Raw genomic sequence first — 19,749 nt, 5'->3', positions numbered from 1 at the left:
ATTAGACTACTTCCTGTTTAGGTAGTGACATCATTTGTTTTTCTTTTTTTCACAAAAAAGTCAGTGCTGCTTATTTCCCACACAGTCACACATGGAGCAGCATAGAAAGTTAACTCTTTTTCGCATGATTTCATTTTTCTGCAGCCATCATACTATTCAAGTTAATTCATGAATGATGGAATGAGAAAATAACTTAATGTAGGGGCTTCATATTTTTGATTACTATAGTGGGACCATCTCATTAGCTTTGAAATAAAAGGATGTATGTATACTGTACAGTAGGTTTTGCAATGATACCGATATTACCAAAGGTTGGACCTTCCAGATAGAAACCTCTTGCACAGGTCATCTCCATTTCAGTAATTAATTATAAGACTACTAAAACCAACTGGCTGCACCAGTGATGATGTAGGTGTGTCCCGTTAAAGGGCGTTAATACTTATGCAAACAGATAAATAATTAAAATTACTATGTGGAGGTTTTCTGTTTTCAAAAAAAGTCACAAATCTATTTTGATTTAATGTTGTAAACCAATAAAACATGAAAACTTCCAATTGCATACTTGTTACAGACACTGAATGTTCCTCTAATCAGCTGCAGGTAAAGAAATTATATTATATAAATAAATAAAAATTATATAAATATATTATATATATATATATATATATATATATATATATATATATATATTATAAATGAAATAAAATCAACTGTCTGACATTTGGAAGTATGGCATAATTGTTTAACTTCATCTAAACTCTGTATAACCTCATAATTAATGCTTATTCATGTCAGATCAGTGAATGTAGGTTAGAGCCTGCGTGCTCATTTCCTTCCTCTAAAACACTCAGTTCAGTTCAAGGAAATTACTCCTGTTCGCACAGACTGCTGGCCCACCTTTAGACAATGATCAGTACAGTGCACACACCAGTGGCTGTATCCTCTACAGTCTACTATTTGCTATAAAGAGGCAATGAAGGACATACTTGTACTGCTGGTTCTGCTGAATGCCCAAACTACCAAGGTACAGTAGGCTTTGTGTCTGACTCTGTAATGCATGTTTGCTGTGTTTATCGTGGACTCTGGACAAGTTGGATATCCGCCAGCATCCGAATTCTTCTGATGATCAACATGTTGCTGAAACACATTGTGAACTGTTGGTTTAAATTTCAGTTTCTCGGATTAGTTCAAGGGAGTTATAGAGTACTTTCAAAAATCAGCATTTGAAAATTTGTAAAATGATGTCGATAAACGAAGTCTGAAATGTAAATTAATACATTTTATCTTTTAACATGTTTCTAGTCCGGCTAACTTTGTTACCTGCCATGGAGTCAACAAAAGAAGAATGTATCATTTATTTGATGTATCAATGCCAGTTTTGCGCTGTGTGACAATGTTACATTACATTACAGTAGAAAGTAGTGGGAACTTCTATGTATATTTGGTTTCGATTCCTTGGCATCTGATGCAGTTTCAGACTGAATATCTCATTGTTAAGACACCAAGCTATGTAATGAAGCAACCCTTAGTACTTCTGTCCAGGATCCCTGTGCATTCCTGTTACACAAGTTTAGGAATGCAGCCAGGAGCAAAAAGGAAAAACAGCATGTTCTTTTCAATAAGCTGTCAGTAATTCATAACGCGGAGCTTCACAGAAGTTTATCTTTATGATCATCACATCCCGTGCTACCAGTGGTCACGCCACAGATGAGGTCTGTGCATTGGAACCGAGGGCTTCTAGCTTGCCGCCTCCGTTTCCTGTAATACGAGAAATGCACTGCTTCTGTCAGCATATTTTAACTACTGCTTGTCGTTGGAGGGCACTGTGGTGAGAGACTTTCTTATGCACAGGACAGGTGTATCAGCAACTGTGCATTGTGTCATGACTTTTTAGCAAAGCAATACAGTGGTTCTAGTAGCTGTATTTATGATAATTTGGTATGTGTGAGGGAAAGAGTGAGCTTCTGAAATAACGACTTCATAAGTAATTCCTACAATCAGCAATCAGGCCCATATTTACGATTTATTGTACTTATTGGTTGTAATACCTAAGACGGGAGCAAACAGGAAGTATAAAAGCGCCAAACAAACACAGGACTTTCACCCATGGATGTATAACAGCCATGCTTTCACCAAGGAGAACGGGGTTCGTGTCCTGTTAAAAAATAAAATAAAAAAACATGAATGTTTATAACATTACGGAACAAACAGAAGGCGCACTCAAGTGATCCTGTCGCAGCACGCAAGTGCCGCTAACGCCTATTTTTCAGGGCGGGATGGCTGCTGCGCCTTAAGATAAACGAAGTTCAACTTTTGGGACACAGCAATGCACACAGCATGCCACGTGACGAAGAACAACCAAACAGCCGGTATCTTTCCTTTCTTTCGTAAATATCAGTCTTGAGATATCACAGCTGCAGCTGTGTTTGCAGCGGTTTGGAGATGGCTGGTCCAATCTTTGACAGAGGCAGATCTTGCCATCTATAGTAATATCACATATTTGTGAAAATATAAGGCAATTGTCTACCGGCGGGCTCCAGGGACCTCCATGCCGCACACAGCTTCAGAGAGCTAGGATAAGAGCAGGGCACGTTCCATCTCAAAACGGTGTGCACCGTTTTGCTTCGGTTTCCTGGTTGAACAAAATGTTTCCTTGGAACGGTGTGCGACGTTGTGCAACAGGCTTTGATGTATGTTCTCTCTCATTTGGTTGGTTTTATTTGCCTGATAACTGATAAAGTTAATTAATGAATTGGTATCGGCCTTTAAAAACCAGTATCAGTCGATCCCTACTGTGCACCAGAGTGTGTTCCGGAGCGCCGGAATAAAGTAACATCCAAAAAACAATACTCACCCTCAAGTGGTTTCTGTGACGTGAAATACTTAAAAATCAAAAACGGGCACATTACATCTCATACCACACCACTGTGTAGGATAGGTTTAATACATCAATGGGATGCACCCACAAACAGCATTTGTCCGACCCTTCCGAACATTTTCAATGATAAGAATATAGCTAACTAAGCTGTTACATGGAGATGTTAGATGTCAATGATACGGTTTGTTTGTTTTACGGTCGCTTGACTAGCTTAGCAATGTCAAGAGTAGGCACCCAGAGCCCGACCAACACGCTTTACGTTTTTCAGGCAGTAAAAGAAGCTGCATGTACAGTGCTCTAAACCAGAAGATTTTGGAGGGCCCCACAGACAGGAAGAGACACTGTATAGGTGAAAATGTAGGTGCAGGCTGGTCTGGCGCTACTTTAAGCTCCAGTTTAAAAGGGTGAAAAACCGAACCAGTCATTGGTCGACATACCTGTTTCCTGTGCCAGCTAGTGACTAAATTGTTGATTTTAAACTGACTATACTTACTGATTGGTTGACCTCAGAGCAGGTGCATTTCAAGAAAAAATGTCTGGCTGATATACAAGTGGGCTGCAAATATTTCCCACATAATTTCAAAATGACTAAATTTACCTTGAAGCTCGAGGCCCTCCAGCCTTAATGCAGCTCATTGTCAGAGCGTTACGAGAAAAGACTTATGTTCTTCACTCTTTCCCATAGGTCTGCTCTCAGCCCTATAAGGCAGACTCAGATGGAAACTGTCGCAACTCAACAACAGAGTACCTGTTAGAGGGTTCTAACCTGTGCTGCAAGAAATGTCCCCCTGGTAAGTGCAGTTTGACTGCAATTATTAAAGTTTCTTAAATAATACACATACTCTTATCTGGTACATACTGTGCTGAAAGACAAAGTTGTCTCAGTACAAAATAAAAGTTATTTGATAGGTCGTGAAACATCGGTAGAAGCTTGGGCGTGGAGGTGTGAACAGCACCTACTGTAGCTTAACACATTAGTGTCCTTGTTTCATCCTGTGAGAAAACATGAAAGCGAGTCAATTTTGTACACTAGAAATTACAAAATAATGTTGCTCATACATAATTTGTCCACCAAAGGGCACTGAAAGGTTTATTTTTTTAACTGTAAAATGTTGCTGGGAGACCTACTTTGCTGGTACGGGTGGGGGTGGCAGGCGGGATCTGAACAAAGTCAGCATGTACAAGCGTGTGTGAGCATGTTGAACGTTGTTGTAACTTTATAACGTTACCGTACGGTTTAGCCACCAAGCATTAGCATGAGCCACTAGTCAACGTAGCACATTGTAGTAAGCTTGATCGATGTTGAAATATCATATCAATAAATTAGGTCTCTACTGTATTACTGTGTCACAAAGTGCCATGTAATTCATGAAAGAAATGATGTGTGGCAGAAAAAAATTCTATATTACCGTTACTGAGTATAATTCGTTGACACTGTATGATTTACGATTACTCTCGAGCATACAGTATCATCTGCTGTTTGCCGTGTTTTAATGGAAGTTAAAGCAACTAGAAGGGTTAAAGTTTATATGAAGCCATTGACAGGCGACCAAACGACAATCTCTGTGTCATTGATTAAAATTTCAGATTTCTCTGGGTTTGAACATTGTTGGAAACATTTGGGATGTGAGCCATGATGATATGATATAGTGCTAAAAGCATCCTCACCAGTTATGAACCATGTAGAAGACATGAAAATAAAGAAACAGAATTTATTGTCCTCGTATTATTAGTTTAATAAAGAAAAATGTAAGGGTAGACTTATTATTTTGTTCAAACATAACCCTGTGTGGCTGCTTAGATAACATACTTGTTTGTATTTTCAAACAGTATATTTTACTTTGAATGTGAGGAAGGCTTTTAGGATGAGGACTAACCAATGTGTTTGGCAAATGTAATGCTATCTTGGATATTGCTGTTGGAGGGTGTAAACTTCCCCAAATCCAATAAAAGCAGGACAGAGCCACTGATGTTAGCATTTAGCTTCCAAGATCAGCTACTGTGCTACAGAGTTGGGAAATACTACACGTGGATATGCCAATCGTGAACAGGGGTGTTTAGGTTTTTAGTGTAACCTGTAACCCTTCGTACTAATGTAGTTAGTTAAAGTGCTCCTTGGCCTTGGAATTAAGTCAGCCAGGCATGCTAACGATAAACTTAGGGAAGAAAACTGCTGCTGCATTGCTCTATGTAAACATTTTCATGCTGAACTTCTGTCTACACTGTAATGGGCATTTCTTTCACAGTAGGCATTTTGACATGTTACAGTGGGAAATGCATAAGTGTAAATAATGAAATTGATGATGGCTGAATTCCTTTTACCCTATTTGGGATTTCCCAGCAAGTGTTGCTATTTTTTCACTTTACTGACTTCTACTTCTAATAAAGGTCCCATCTTAAAAGTGAGATACCATGTTTTTTTAATTTATTATAAAGCAGGTGGAGGTGCTATATAAATACTGTAAGTATCAAAATAGTTAATCCACAAAGAAATGCATACAGCCCATATCAGGCATACCAATCAGAGCAGACGGGAGAGGGGCTTAAAGAGACAGACGCTAAAACTGAGCATTTTAATGAATAGAGGTTATGTTTTGTCTATGACTTCAGTGATATGTTGCAGCTCATGAAGAGCAGGAATGCAGAAACATTGTCAAACGTGTCTACATTAGTATCGACAGATTCTCATTGTGAAATTTCCTTGGAAGCATTTTCGTCAGATATTTTCTCCCCACACCTTCCCAATCTTGATTTGGGCCATATGCTCATGCAGTAATTTGATGCGTGTCAATGTGCCTGCTGACCTCATCTCTCCCACTCAGTGTAGAGTTAATTGTTTGGCATACCACTTATCTACCATGCAGTGAGTAAGTGTAGCAGCAAGTGCTTATTTGAATGCTTTTTAGCTGTAAAATGTCTGTACTAAGACAATCTCTTAATTAACACTACTACTGTAATTGCATTATTGACAGAAATTTGTAAGTATTTAATGGCAGTGCATTTTATGAATAAAAACCTCCCAAGACATAAAATACATGTAAGCCAGAATTCTGTCGTACTTAAACAAGTATGTATCACCATTTTATTTTTGACTGTGATGGACACTGTTTTAGGCAATGCAGATGTGATGATATATTTTAACCAGTAAACAAAGTCAAACCAAGATAACCGCATGGTACTATGATGCACAATTTACATTTTTGTCTGTTAGTGGGAATTTTGGAGTTTCAGGTTTCAATGCTGTTGTGCTGTTATAAAATGCATTTAAAGTGACTAACGTGGATTCATTCATATATATATTCTAACAGGACAGCGGCTGAAACAAGAATGCTCTGAAACTACTGAGACTGTGTGTGAACAATGCTCAACATACCAGTACATGGAGAACTGGAACTATGCTCGAAACTGCCTTTCCTGTAGCAAATGCAAAGAAAGTCAGTGGCATTACTGTAAATCTCTGTAAAAAAAAAAAGAAGCAACTTGTTGAAGTAATTTGTTTTGTTACATTTTTAACACATAACTGTAAGCAAAACATTATAATTTTTTTTATTTTACATACAATCAGCCAAAGGTCTGCGGTATGGCCAGAACTGCTCCTTTACCACAATGTCCAGGTGTGTGTGTCAGCCTGGGATGTATTGCATCATGGGATTTAATGACCCGTACTGCACAGCGTGTAAGAAGTACAACCCGTGCCCAATTGGTTTTGGAGTGTCTGCGCCAGGTACAGCAACTGCTATTTTTCAAATGTCACTGTTTGTGTGTTTACCATACATGTAATACTTTAATATTTTGTTTTAAAATGTAGGCATAAATCCTTTGTAAGATCTAGTTTTTGTGAGGTTCAATTATAATCATTGCAAATCAAATTGTCAATCTGTCAAGAACAGAATTACAGTTTGTATGTATGGACTACAGCAGTGGTTCCCAACCTGGGGTCCGGGCACCCCTTAGGGGGGTGGCAAAGATCACAGGGGGGGGCGCAAGTCTTTATCTGGTTTGAGGTTGAGGTAAAAAAAAAAATATTTGGACATGTTAAACAAATTATGATAATTAACTAGAATATATAATGTATACAAAAGTCTGTATAAAAACTATATATTTTTGTTCTCGCTTAAAATTGTAGGCAGGCTACTTAGTAGGCCAAACCTCTGGGACCTCTTAACCTAGGACCTTTGCTGTCATCAGGTCAGCTGCTAGCTGCTATCATCCTTGTTTGTCCTGTAAAAGTGCTGATAACTCCTTTGTATCAAAAAAGAAAGTAAGGCTCTATCTCGAGAGTAACCTCAACTTCGGTTTCGGGGGGGGGGGGGCTCAACTTTTCTTAGACATAAGTAGGGGGGGTGCCAAGGAAAAAAGGTTGGGAACCACTGGACTACAGTATAAATGTTGCAATGGTCAATTAACAAGACCCATTTCTCATTGACTATCAAGCCACCAATGCTTTTATTGTAATAACTATATCAGGTCCATCATAATAGTGGTCACTAACACCTGTCTCTAAGGTCTATATAAACCACATACACTGTCAAACTTAATTATTAGTCTAATCCTAAGTATAACATGTTACATATACAGTATGTAGCATACAATTCAAATTAATTGTGATGTCTGATAGTGAAATGTTAGTAAATGGCAACACATCTGGGTGTTGTTCACAGGGACAAAAAACTCAAATGTGAGGTGTGAACAGTGCCCCAAAGGAACATTTTCTGACTCAGCCTCCACCACGGACCCCTGTCGGCCTCATACAAAGTGAGTGAAGGATAGTCACATCTAGACACAGCTGTTTGGAGCTCAGATCTTTGACCTCTCTCTCTCCCTCTGTTTCTCTCCAGCTGTCACGGGAGGGCTGTTAGAAAAGGCGACGCTACCTCGGACACAGTGTGTGAACCTCAAACCTCAACAAAAGAGCCTCACGCTGAGACTGTGTTTACAACTGCAAGTACAGTGATGAGCACAGTATTAGCAACCTCAGACTCCAAGGCTCAACAGGGACCGACAGACTCCACACTGTCTATCAGCCAATCTGTTTCAGAGGTGGTGTTCAACTATTCAACAAAATCCCCGCCACCAAGCACAGTATCTGACAGTACACTGGGTACGGTAAATTATTCTGTGCTTCTAAGCATGTCATCGTGAGAAAACTGTGAGGTCTAATCAGTGTTTCATTCTGCCTCTGTGTTGTGTCTGTGTTTACCTCTCTGTTAGCTGCAGTCATTGCCGGTGTCATTGTATTCATTCTTTTCATCGCTATCATTCTGCTGGCCCTTTATAAACCAGTCTGGAAGAAAGGTAACTGCAATCCTGTTAAAAAAAAAAGTGCATCAATCACGTCCTTGTTTTGTGGAAAATCTATTATTGTATCTATGTTATATTTATCTTCAACTTGAAATACAGAATGATAATGACCTATATTTCTCAACATCTTTATCAGGAACTGTTTGTGTCACTACCTTACTCAACATTCACTCTGCTTTTTTACCCAGATGCTGCAAGATTTCATCTTAAAGTAGATGCAAATGGGAATTGTGAGAGTGGTGATGAAGTGAGTCTTCCTTGGCTTTTCTTCTTGAATACCTTTAAATATAGTTGTACCATACAGAATACTGAGAATCAACCTTTTTATGTCTTTCTAATGCAGACCAATCAGGGTTACTTGGTGGAAACACAGCTGACTTCCTTCACAGAAACCTCACCAGAACAACAGTGTCTGCTGCAGAATGGGAAAGCCTGCAGTGGCCACAGTCAGTACTGTAACAATACTGAAACTTTAGCCCAAACAGACGGCTGCAGCAGCCAGCAGTCCATTGGTCCTTTGCAATCCACTGTATCTCTTTACAATCCTCACTCTGCTCTGTCGAATCCCAGGCCTTTACTTTCCAACTCAGAGCCAGTCACCCCCCAGCCCAGCGTTCCCACACAGTCCTCCTCTCAGCCCACCAGCCCACAGGTCCTCAGTCCAGTGACCTCCAGTCCCCACGTCAATGTCAACATCACTTTCAATATTAATGGGTCTTGCGGGACACCTTCTGTCACGCCCACAGATTTGATGCAGGTTGACTCTAAACTCCCCTTTGGAGAGGAAGAGAGGTCATTTAGCATCCCACAGCAAGAAGCCGGAAAACAATCACTGATGTCAGTGCAGGAGAGTGAAAGTTACAGTGCATGAAGAGTCACCTGCATGGATGACTGATACATCCATTATTTTTTTTATTTCTGTCATGATACATCGAAAACATCAACTGTCACTGTGTTTATATGTATATACAATTAATAAAAATATGAATATTGTCTTTCCTTCAGTGATTTAGTACAAGTACAAGTAGGCTAGTTGTAAATTAAAAAGGAATATAAATTATGACCTGCAGTCTGCAGTGATCAAAACATAACTTACATATCTTTTTATTAAATTACAGCCCCACCTCCAATATATCCCATATAACAATATGTAAATATGTAAAATATACAAATTGATTTGATTTAGAACTTACAAATTTGTGTGAAAGGATTATGCTTTAATTCTTAAAGATGTCATACAACGTAATACTATAAGTATTTAGATATTTTACAAAAGTAAATAAGTGTCCAAAATGTAAAGAATATTAGTCTATTACATGTCCTGCATTAGTAATCTTATTTAAAAGTACAGGCATATATGAGAATAATGGCAAGTAAAATTGTAAAAAGTAAAAGTACTCATTAGGCAAGTTTGAGGCTGTCAGTGCTACATAATGAATGTATTAGATTACTATTGCTGATGCATCACAGTGTAAGCAGCATTTTAATGTTGGTCAATGTAAGGCTAATCTTAACTACTTTATAGATAGATAGATAGATAGATAGATAGATAGATAGATAGATAGATAGATAGATAGATAGATTATTGTATTGATCCCCAAAAAATGGGAAATTCCAGATTTGCAGAGGCAAAATATCAGACACACAGCACACATACAGAATATACCTGAAATAATAGGATACAATATACATAGATAGAAGGATAGAATTTAAGATCAAATAATTTAAAATATATACAAGTTGGGAATACGTTTGGGTTGTTTTATTTACATAAACGGTACATAATTTATTTTAGCTCATACTATATTTTGTACACAAAATCATTATAAGCAAAGTAACTACAGCTTTATTAATTTGTAGAGGAGTAAAATGTACATTATTGCCATTTTAAATGTAGTGGAGTCATAGTATAAAGTAGCATATTCAATGGAAATACTCAAGAAAAATAGAAGTAGTAGGCCTATGTCAAATTTGTACTAGGTAAATGTACACGTTCCAAAACTGATGGTAATTTGGTAGTTTAGTTATATACAAAACATGAAGGCTATGTGATTCTAAACTGGTGTCATACTGTAGATATCATGTTAAAGACAACATACACAAAAACTGTCAGTGATTTTAGTATTTCCATTAAGTTGGGGGACTCACAAGAGGCAGATTAAACAAAAGATTAAAGATTTTACAACACATACTTACCTTCTCCCATAACTGTTATAAAGGACCCTTCACTCCTCCACCACGTGTACTGGGGAGAATAAAGTGTTTTCTCCTGACACCTGCTGGTTGAAGGTAGACACTGCAGCCGGTGGAAGCCCTTCTCCTTCGGCTCATAAACGCGTTTCAGTGAACAGTGACAGTCCCTTTTTATGGTAACTCCTACACTCGTTTTACCTTTTTAAGACAAACAGTTTCTTTTACGGATCTAGTTGCAGTAAGTGTATTTTAGCGTGTTTATTTGTTGTACTCAAGGTAGCTAAGCAGCAATGCTAACCGGGAGAACAGGGGGTGAGGAGGTCTGAGCCAGTCCATTGTTAGAGGTAGTTAAACTTCATATTGTTAGTTTTTAAAGCCTCGTATTCACTGATCACATGACTCAAATTAAATGCAAATTAACTCGTATTCCCTATTGTAACGTATTTATCGACGAACAGAAGTTATCATGCAAATATTATTTTTTATAACCTCCTCCCCCCCCATAGTTCATTGCAGTTGGTTGCGTCTGTTGCCGCTGTGTGCTGCTCTCCTTCCTGAAAGACAACACTTGCATTTGGAGCCGCGGATGTCACTGCGAAGAGGTTGGTGAGTTGAGGCTTTTTTCTCTCTATTATTATCAATTTCTTCAAATAGGAAGTGTCATATTTATATATTTTAACCTCTCACATGCCCTCCACCCCTCGAATCCAACTTTTTTAATATGTAGTTTATTAAATTAGTTTTGCCCCATTTTTGTGTCCGTGGTTCTTGTCGGTTATGTTTACAAATCCAGGTTGAAAGCAATGTGGAGCAAGCCAATTAAATAGCATGTATGCTAAGCTACAGCATAAATGTTCGCTCGACAGTTTGTGGTAGATGGTGATAATTAAAAACGCTCAGTCCGGGCTGTTGAACCCCTCTTCGTAATGGGAATTTTCATAAAGGTACGTATTCTTAACACAGGGGTTGGAGACAGGGGAGATAATGCCGCTGCAGGTGTTTCCCGGTTTCCCTGTTGGTTGGTGCAGGCAGTTTGCTGTAGAAATCAACAAATCCTACACAATGATAGGGGAAAGAGATGTAGCAAGATGGAGAAGTATTTTGATGAAAACATCAACATATTATTTTCCTCAGGTAAGGCAGCAAACAAAGTGAAACTAGATAGCATCTGCTCTCATGTAAAAGCTAAATTGAGTTTAACGTTATTGTTAAAAAAGAGGTGACAAGAGCAACCAGGGACAGGTTGCAGGTTCTGTCTCATTATCATTAGACTGTGTTGGTTTTTGAGGTGATCAAAAACACTTACTCTGAGTAAATGTGCTTTTCAAACAGGGCTACAACTATTATTTGCATTATTATTATTCTGCTGATTGATTTCTCAAGCAATGAATCGTTTGGTCTGAAAAATGTCATAACGGTATGAAAAATCACTTTTTCCCAGAGCCCAAGGGGACTCTTTGGATTAGTTATTTTGTTTGTCAAACAGTCCAAGACCCAAAAGGTATTTAATATACTATCACAAAATACTAGAAAAATGCAGAAAACTAATATTCAGATTTGAGAAGCTGGAACCTGTGAATTGGTTGGCGTATTTGCTTGAAAAATGACAGCCAGCTATGACAGCCCACTTAAATCACTATGAGTAAGATTATATGTTAAATATGCCCTGATTGAAGTCGGTTTTGTTAAGTTTTTTTGGTTGTTTAACCAAGTGAATCTGCCCCTGTTAATGATTTGTTTGTTATAAATGTTTTAGCCCTTGCACTTAGTGCCTGAATATTAAAATGTTAGTGGCATCTAATTGTTGTTGTTTGTCATATTTCAACAGAGGCCGTAAAGGTAAAGATTCCTGAAGATCTTGTCAACTTGTCTCGTCAACTCCCACATGGCAGTAAACTCACTTGAAGATTAAACCAGGTACACTCAGCTCCAGAGCATTGCCCTCGTAGATGCCGCTCAGTCTCCGTCTTTGCAAATGGCTTGCTGCTTGAAGGACGAGCTCCTCTGTTCAATCTGCCTCAGCATCTACCAGGACCCTGTCAGCTTTGGTTGTGAGCACTACTTTTGCAGAAAGTGTATCACCGAGCACTGGAGCAGACAGGAGCTTCACGGAGTGCGGGACTGTCCTGAGTGCCGCAGGACCTTCACTGATCCTCTCCTCTCGCCGAGTCTCAAGTTGTCCAACATTGTGGAGCGCTACTCGGCCTTCCCGCTGGACGCCATCCTTAACGCTCAGAGAAGCTCCTACCCCTGCAAGGACCACGAGAAGGTCAAGCTCTTCTGCCTCACTGACAAAAGTCTGGTGTGCTTCTTCTGTGACGAGCCGGCACTACACGAGCAGCACCAAGTAACCACTATTGACGAGGCTTACGAAGAGATACAGGTCAGTTATAGCACACATACTCTGAAAGCTCATTAGCAAGGGTAAGGCTGACATTTTCTTAAAACCCATCAGCACTCTGTGCCACATTCAGGCAGTTGCACTCATTCTCCCCATGGGAGCTGCCCAGACTGTTCAGCCTCAGTCCTCTACTGCCCCAGAGCAGCTCCACTCAAGCAGTTTGGGAATGTTGTGCTTTGCTTAGGAGTACTTTGGGTGCAATAGGTGCTTAGGAGTGAAACATGTCTAATTTGCTTATCCCTCCCTAATGCCCACATTACCTGGCTCATCTGTGAAATCAGTTGGGTGTCATTCCATCTGAAAAAATGTGTATTTTTTAGAAAGTGAATAAATGCCTTGATATTGCCTGCAATGGTTATTTTAAAGTACACATTTAAATTCTGGAAATATTTCTGTAGATATTAGCTCTTCCTTATGAAGCTTATGTTAATGTGACATATGTGTTTATACTGAGTGATATTTTCCACCTTACCAGGAATGGTTCAATGTTTGCTTTCGTCTTAGTGTTTGGATAATTCCATTCCCATAGAGCCAAAATCCAATAACTGTGAAACAAAGCTCCTAATCCTGTTCCTTCATTGCTCCAGTATGTAAAGAAATGCATTCCAGTCTAATGTTATGTAGTCTGTCTAATTTCTTAAGTCTTCTGTTACCAATGTAGATATTAAGATTGGCTCGATGTAACATAAAACATTTGGTTTCCAGTTTTCTTGGCAGACAGCAAGGTGAACGTTTTGATAAGAAATGGACCAGTGTCTCATCTCTGCATTTTTGAAGGGTTTACACTCTCCCGTTGCAGCTCAGACAAACACTTATCACTGGAAAGCTCATTTTGCTCTCACTGTTCTGAATCTGTGAGCAGGTTTATATGGAGACTGCAGCTGAATTATAAACTCCATCTGATGCAGAAATAGTGGCACAGAATTGATGAAGGGCATTTTGTCATAAAAATTTTTAATGACAGTTTGAATGGCCGTCAGTTACAGACCTCAGAATATGAAACTACCTCAGATTTTCTGTTTTCTGTCTGTTTTGTAATCATGGATTAGGAATTGGGACCTCATCTTTCTTTGCCAGAGCCAGAAAAAGGGCCAGAAAAATAGCAAGAATTGATGATGAGATTATGCAGCTATACAGGTGCTCCTATCAGCTTTCATGTTGACTGAAAATTAAGTTGCAGGACAGATACTTTACTCGCTTACTGTTATTTATCTAAATCAATGATTGCACTGGACTTCTCTGATAACATTACCGTAATCTTTGTACGCTATATGACCCATCACGCAGACCCTTACTTCCTCTGTAAACTTAATTGTATGTATTGCTATTTGTATATTGTCATATAATGTTCATATTACAATTTCTTTGCTACGCTTTTTGTGTTAGCTATCAGCTATCTAATCTTATTTTTTAATGTACGTATTTCTTTACTTTGCTGTTCTGACACCTGCACCAAAACAAATCCCTTGTGCATAATGAATAAAGTCTGATTCTGATTCTGTTTGGTCAAAATAAAAATAAACCTTGCAAACAAAAACTGGCATATAAATAAGTGAAACAAAATGGCAATTCAGTCTAATTATCAGTCTTAATATCAATTGCTTTTTAATATTAGTTTTTAGTGATGTTTTAATTAGATTGGAACTAATTAACTCCATTGAGGTGGTTCTGAGGAGTTAAAAACCTAAAAGACAATAAATTAAATTAGTAGATTCACATGTAAACCTAGTGAGACGGTTAGTGGGTAGTATAGAGCTACAGTGGTGCCCTTCTGTGTTCAGTATTGAATATAATTAGCAGTGCTGTGAACATCAATGCTGTCCTCTTTAATTTCCAATCAGGCTCTGTACTGAAAGCCTGAGAAAGGTCAAAACCGTGTAATCTTGGAGCAGAAGTAATTAGGCCCAGCACAAGATGTTTCTCTTTTCTTGGACACCGGCTTGTCCCTCTGCTTGGAGCTCTTTTCAGGGTGGCGTTTTGCATTTTCTACTCTGGCATGCTCTTTGGAGGCTTCCCAGATCTACAGTACTGAAAGAAAGTATGAGCACACAGAGGCCCCATCGAAAACAACCATGTCCCACGATGAGCTTAGTTGGCATACTCGTCTTTTTAGTTCTTCATGTGGGGTGGTTTGTTACATTACGTCTCATTATCTTTACAGACAAACACAAACATCAGAACAAGGCAGCAGATGGTGTTACAATTAAAATCTGTCACGTTTGTTTGAGCTCACAAAGTACATTTTATCAGGATTGTGTCTTCAGTAACTGAACTTTATTCTCTGAATTAAGGTGTAAGTGTAAATAAATAAAATGTATTTATAAAGCACTTTTCACAGATGAAATCACAAAGTGCTTTACATGGACATAAAAAACGTACAAGTGAACATAATACATATTCATACATATATAGACTCCACAGATACTGCAGACCATAAGGGTTTAGGCAGAGCATTCCAAAGCCTGGGGGCTTTCGACTCAAAAGGTCTGTCACCACGGGTCTGAAGCCAGATGCATGGAACAGACCACAAATTTAATATCAGACCTAAGAGAGTGAGCTGTGAGATGTAAAGAATACTCTGTGATATTAGTCAACTTACAAGTTTACTTATCCATTCTTTTTTCCTTTCAGGGAGCAGACATGAGTTGTGTGTCAGATCAAAACAAATGTGTGAGAGCTGTGCCTGCAGTCACAAACTTCACTTTTACCATGAGGCTCAACAATGCTCAACTAAAGTGCCAAAACAGCGTGGAGAGGATGCGTTAAAGTGCAGCAGCAATCAGCTCCAGTGTTATGACTAACTGGGCCAGAGTGGTACATGCCGTGCCAGCTTGGTGGCCTCTTTTTAAAATGAACCTTAAGAGTTTTTGTAGGGTGGGAAATGATTTGGTAGGTTCATAGCCAAAGCTTGTTTTTCTGTGCTGAATTGTTTGACAGTTTGGCACATGGGATTTGGGATTGGTCTAAACTTTCTCTCCTATGTCTCTATATGTTGCTCTCTCATCTTAGCGTGATACAACTCTTTTGTGTGGTTCTGCAGAACTGTGGCTCTGAGTAATAATGGTTCACTGTGACTGTCCATTTTCTCAGCAGTGTTTGCTTTTAAGTTACGTCATCCTCACCCCATCATCCACTAAAGGAGCAGGATGACATAGAAATGTCCTCTTTGATGTTGTTAACCCTTCTATCTTCAGACAGCAGAACACAGATGGTTAGTGTGTTTCACAATCAGAGCTACTGTACAAGTATGACAATATCAAATTTCAACATCTATAGTAGACACCCAGACTCAAACATATGAACCAAGCCCTACAAAGGGCCACCATGATGAAATACAGAAGTATAAAAATGTGCAGTCTGTCGTGATCCGCAACCGCTGTGTGTCGGTCAAATTATCAGAATTTCACTGTTACAACTCTCAAGTCTTAGAGTTGATATTGTCAAACCGACTCCCACCACGTTGACCGTGTGTTTGGCTGGCCGGTGTTCACTGACGAGGGCAGCTTTTGGTTAGTCTGTGGCAGGCTGTAATCTCTTTAGCCTGGCATGTCACTCTGCTGACCTCAGGCCTTGAGTCTTGTTGCTGAGTTGAGAGCTTTACCTCCTGCTGATTTGCATCCTTTCCCCCCTGTAAACGCTCCTGCGGCCAAATCTGTAATGCACAAACGCATTCAGCACCCGACCGTTGCAGGGTGACGCACACACATCTGGCAAACGTTCACCCAACACATAATTGCTTGCTTGCGCATATTTCTCAACATAAAGGACATTAAGGTAGGATCGAAGAGGATTTGTCTGCAGCTCTGCCATTCGCTTCAGGGAGCGGAGATTTAACAGGAAACTAATGCATTCTGATTAGGAGGGGTTTTATTCCACCAGTCATATTGGACAGCATTAAACATAATTTAAACATAATGTACAAGAGCAGAAAGCACTCTAAATGCAAAATCTCAATTTTCAGAAAAAATCTCAAACTCAGATCTTAAACTTCTTGAACTAAAACATTAAAACTGAGCCACAATCGTCAGTAGAAATCTCCATTCCTAATACACACCAAGCAGTCTCGTCATTTTGATCCTATATTATTTTGTTGTGACATTTTTTGGCTTGTCAGTCTTACTCTGAACTAATTAAATTAGGTTATAACCAGAGAGCCAGACATTTGTATCTACTGTGCCACGTCCCAGTACAGTACGTGCTTTATGTTCTGGGGGGAAATAATGCCTTTGTTTTAGGCAACATGGTTAATGGTGATGAGAGATTACAGTTCCCTCCCTCAGTCACGCTACACTTGGAGCACTGGCGCCATCTTAAATAGAGGTTGGCTGGATCGCTGTAACCCTGATTGGAGCTGGACGAGGCGCTACACTTATTATCACACCACTGTGGACTAAAGTTGGCAGTCAACTCCTGCATAGGACAAAGTGGAAGCCACAGCAGCCACTGTGCCCTAATTGTGATGATCGAGGCTCTCAGTGGGCTGTGTGCGACCACAGTGTTGCAGAGCTGGACAGATCCATCCTGCTGTCTACTTGCCCAAGGGACGTCTTTCCGCTCTACTTGACAGCGATGTAAGACCAGACAAGAAGGGAAATAAGACTGCGGCCCCTGGTTATCCATGCATATTTGGGGACTTAACTTTGTTCCACAGAATATACAGTAGATCCCGTGGATGGTATAGCAGCAGGCAGCTGTGCAGTAATGCTGGTCTGAGTTAGACTAAAGCCCACGCAGCTGAAGAATTAAATGATTACTCCGTGGTGTTGAATCACCCACACAGACCTGTCACTCAAAGTGTCCAGATGCACCTGTGTGCTGTCCTCAATTAACACCGTTCTTATACCTATATATTCCCTCCTTATCAGACAACAAACACAGGGTTTAATCATGAAAACGTATTACCATTTTTCTTGTCTGCATCGCTGTAACGCAGGATGGTGGAAAAGGAAGAATGAACATGCCAGCCTTTGAAGTGTTCCTCTGGTGGTTTATAAACAGGGCTGTCTTTCACTCTCCAATTGTCAGAGCCCAGCCGAGAGCGCTCTCTGAGCCTGCCATCACCACACATGGCCGTGCTGCTGCAGTAATGAGTCAGGCAATTTCAAGGGCACCCACGGCTGCCATCTCCCCTGTGGCTTGCCTCAGTCTGCTCTCCTTTTCTCTAGCAGCTTCATGTCTCTTTTATTTAGCTCCTGTGCTGTCTTGTCTCTCAGTAATCTTCTTGTTTTGAAGATATGTGCTTTATTAAAAGCCACAGATCTTGTTTGGTAACAAATTCTTTTGAGGAAGCTAGTTCCCAGTCCCTCACTCTGCTAATTTCCCACCACCCACCCACCCACCCCCAAACAAATGAGTTCGTCCAGCTTGGCGGTCAGTCAGGGTGGTGTGGCAGAGAGGCTGCGTTCATGCGGAAATGGAGCCATGGGGAGAGACAGAACAGTTATGTTCCATTAGATGAGTGCTGGCATAATATCCTGATGCAGAGTGAGGCCGTAGATTGTACTGCACTTATTACTGATACCATTGATGGTGCTTAAGGCAGGACAGAGCCGGACTCCATGTTTACTTCGGCAAACTGCTGCATTGATTGAAGAAAGTAGAGCTGGCGCTGCGTCCATCAAACATAACATTTTGTCTTGTTTAGATGATGCCTTTGGCACAAGCTTAAGTTAAGTGAGTCAGATGTTGATACATCTGTTGTGCATTAGAAGTATATGTAGGCCTTCTGCAAAGTGGAGTCGTGTTTGCAATTTGACATGTGTTTTCTAGCAGTTTTAAGAGAGGGCAGGAGGTGAAAGATGTTTTACAGCCACATACTGTAAGTGCAAAGAGACCAGAGCCCCGTTTCCCAAAGTTTCTTTTAAGGCTAAGGTGATCGTAAAATTCATTTTACGAACCTTCTTTAGCTTAACAGGTGTTTCCCAGAAGAATATTAACTAAAATATTCTTATAATAGATGGTAGACTAACCAGTACCTCCCCACCTGCTCATAAGGGCATCTTGAGCATTTCTTTGCTATTACTACTAAATTCTTTATCACGAAAACCTATGCTCACCATTGAGTTTGAAGTAAAACGAGTGATGAGTGAAATTCCAAAACAAGACAATAAAACTAAACAAACACATAAAAAAATAGTTGAACATTTGATTTGTGCAATTGATTTGCTAGTTTTTGTTGGCATCGTCATCCTTCTTGTCTAATACGTTGATCTTTGGCTGAAATTCCACTTTCCAGATTTTATCTTTTTAGTCTCCATATTCCATTTACAATGTTGGGGAAGTTACTTTTAAAAAGTAGTGTTTACTCGTTACTTCTTAAAAAAGTAATCCGTTACTTTACTTAGTTAACCCCTATGGAAAGTAACTTTTTACTTTACTCGTTACTTTTACATTACTTTTAAGTTAATTATACAGAAACTATCTTTGACCATAAAGCCAGTCTCTGGTTTATCAGTGAAGTGTCTGAACTACACTGCAGACTGGATTCTCTACTCACAGAGTGACGGCTGAATCATTATGAATGAGTCCAGCGTGGATGGATGCACATCGGCAGGTCATCTGCGTTACACAGTGTTAGTGTATACTATGTAATGTCTGTATCGACTTGTACCGGGGTCCGTGCATTGTCGTAGACACATGCAGCCTCTTTTCTGGAAATCCTTGCGTGTCCGTGCAACCGACACAAGTCCGCAGCCGTCCACTGCGTGTATGTATGAGGCCATCACCACCGCATCCATCTGTGAGGTTTTCAGCTTTGTGCCTGCCTGGCTCTGAGCACCATCCAGCAAAAAGCCACAAAGCTTAAAAAGCTCTCAAAAGTTAGCTTTGGCTGCTTCTTGCTTGCCATGATTACTCTGCTACCAGCCTCTGTCACGTCCCATGTGGAGCTTGTGAGCGCGCAGCTGAGAAGGCAGCGTTGCTGTCAAATCTGTCCCTGGGAAAAATAACGTTGCGCCGAATTGAAAAAGGAACTACG

General features: G+C 39.8%; 2 protein-coding genes across 6 annotated transcripts in view; both read left to right on the top strand.

Annotated features, from left to right (window-relative positions):
• Positions 1–861: 861 nt before the first annotated feature.
• Positions 862–9,174, top strand: tnfrsf1b (tumor necrosis factor receptor superfamily, member 1B). Of its 2 annotated transcripts, none has more exons than XM_039799052.1 (9): positions 862–1,024; positions 3,564–3,669; positions 6,187–6,312; positions 6,444–6,602; positions 7,540–7,633; positions 7,717–7,979; positions 8,096–8,173; positions 8,368–8,426; positions 8,523–9,174. In XM_039799052.1, the coding sequence occupies exons 1-9, from the start codon at positions 974–976 to the stop codon at positions 9,048–9,050; spliced, it is 1,464 nt and encodes a 487-aa protein (XP_039654986.1). In that variant the 5' UTR covers positions 862–973; the 3' UTR covers positions 9,051–9,174. The 2 variants fall into 2 exon arrangements, with proteins under 2 accessions (XP_039654986.1, XP_039654985.1); XM_039799051.1 differs by having other exon boundaries at positions 8,090–8,173.
• Positions 9,175–10,437: 1,263 nt separating this feature from the next.
• The window catches only part of trim62.1 (tripartite motif containing 62, tandem duplicate 1), a 38,135-nt gene continuing 28,823 nt past the window's right edge, over positions 10,438–19,749 (top strand). Inside the window, exons 1-3 of one of the 4 annotated variants that reach the window (XM_039797725.1) lie at positions 10,438–10,548; positions 10,879–10,974; positions 12,201–12,755. In XM_039797725.1, the coding sequence (XP_039653659.1) occupies positions 12,348–12,755 (408 nt within the window). In that variant the 5' untranslated portion in view covers positions 10,438–10,548; positions 10,879–10,974; positions 12,201–12,347. Of the gene's footprint in view, positions 10,549–10,878; positions 10,979–11,224; positions 11,317–12,200; positions 12,756–19,749 lie in introns of those variants that run through there. The other 3 variants (XM_039797724.1, XM_039797727.1, XM_039797726.1) reach the window with 3 other exon arrangements.

The sequence above is a fragment of the Perca fluviatilis genome, chromosome 4 (assembly GCF_010015445.1).
Source record: "Perca fluviatilis chromosome 4, GENO_Pfluv_1.0, whole genome shotgun sequence".
Lineage (NCBI taxonomy): Eukaryota > Metazoa > Chordata > Actinopteri > Perciformes > Percidae > Perca > Perca fluviatilis.
The sequence above is the reverse complement of the archived record's forward strand: the minus strand, read 5'-3'. Positions and strand labels throughout refer to the sequence as shown.

Excerpts from the sequence above, each read along its gene's own strand:
- tnfrsf1b (XM_039799051.1), top strand. The coding sequence starts at position 974 with ATGAAGGACATACTTGTACTGCTGGTTCTGCTGAATGCCCAAACTACC. Across the intron at positions 6,603-7,539 it reads TTTTGGAGTGTCTGCGCCAG|GGACAAAAAACTCAAATGTG; the intron begins GTACAGCAACTG and ends TGTTGTTCACAG. Across the intron at positions 7,634-7,716 it reads CCCTGTCGGCCTCATACAAA|CTGTCACGGGAGGGCTGTTA; the intron begins GTGAGTGAAGGA and ends GTTTCTCTCCAG.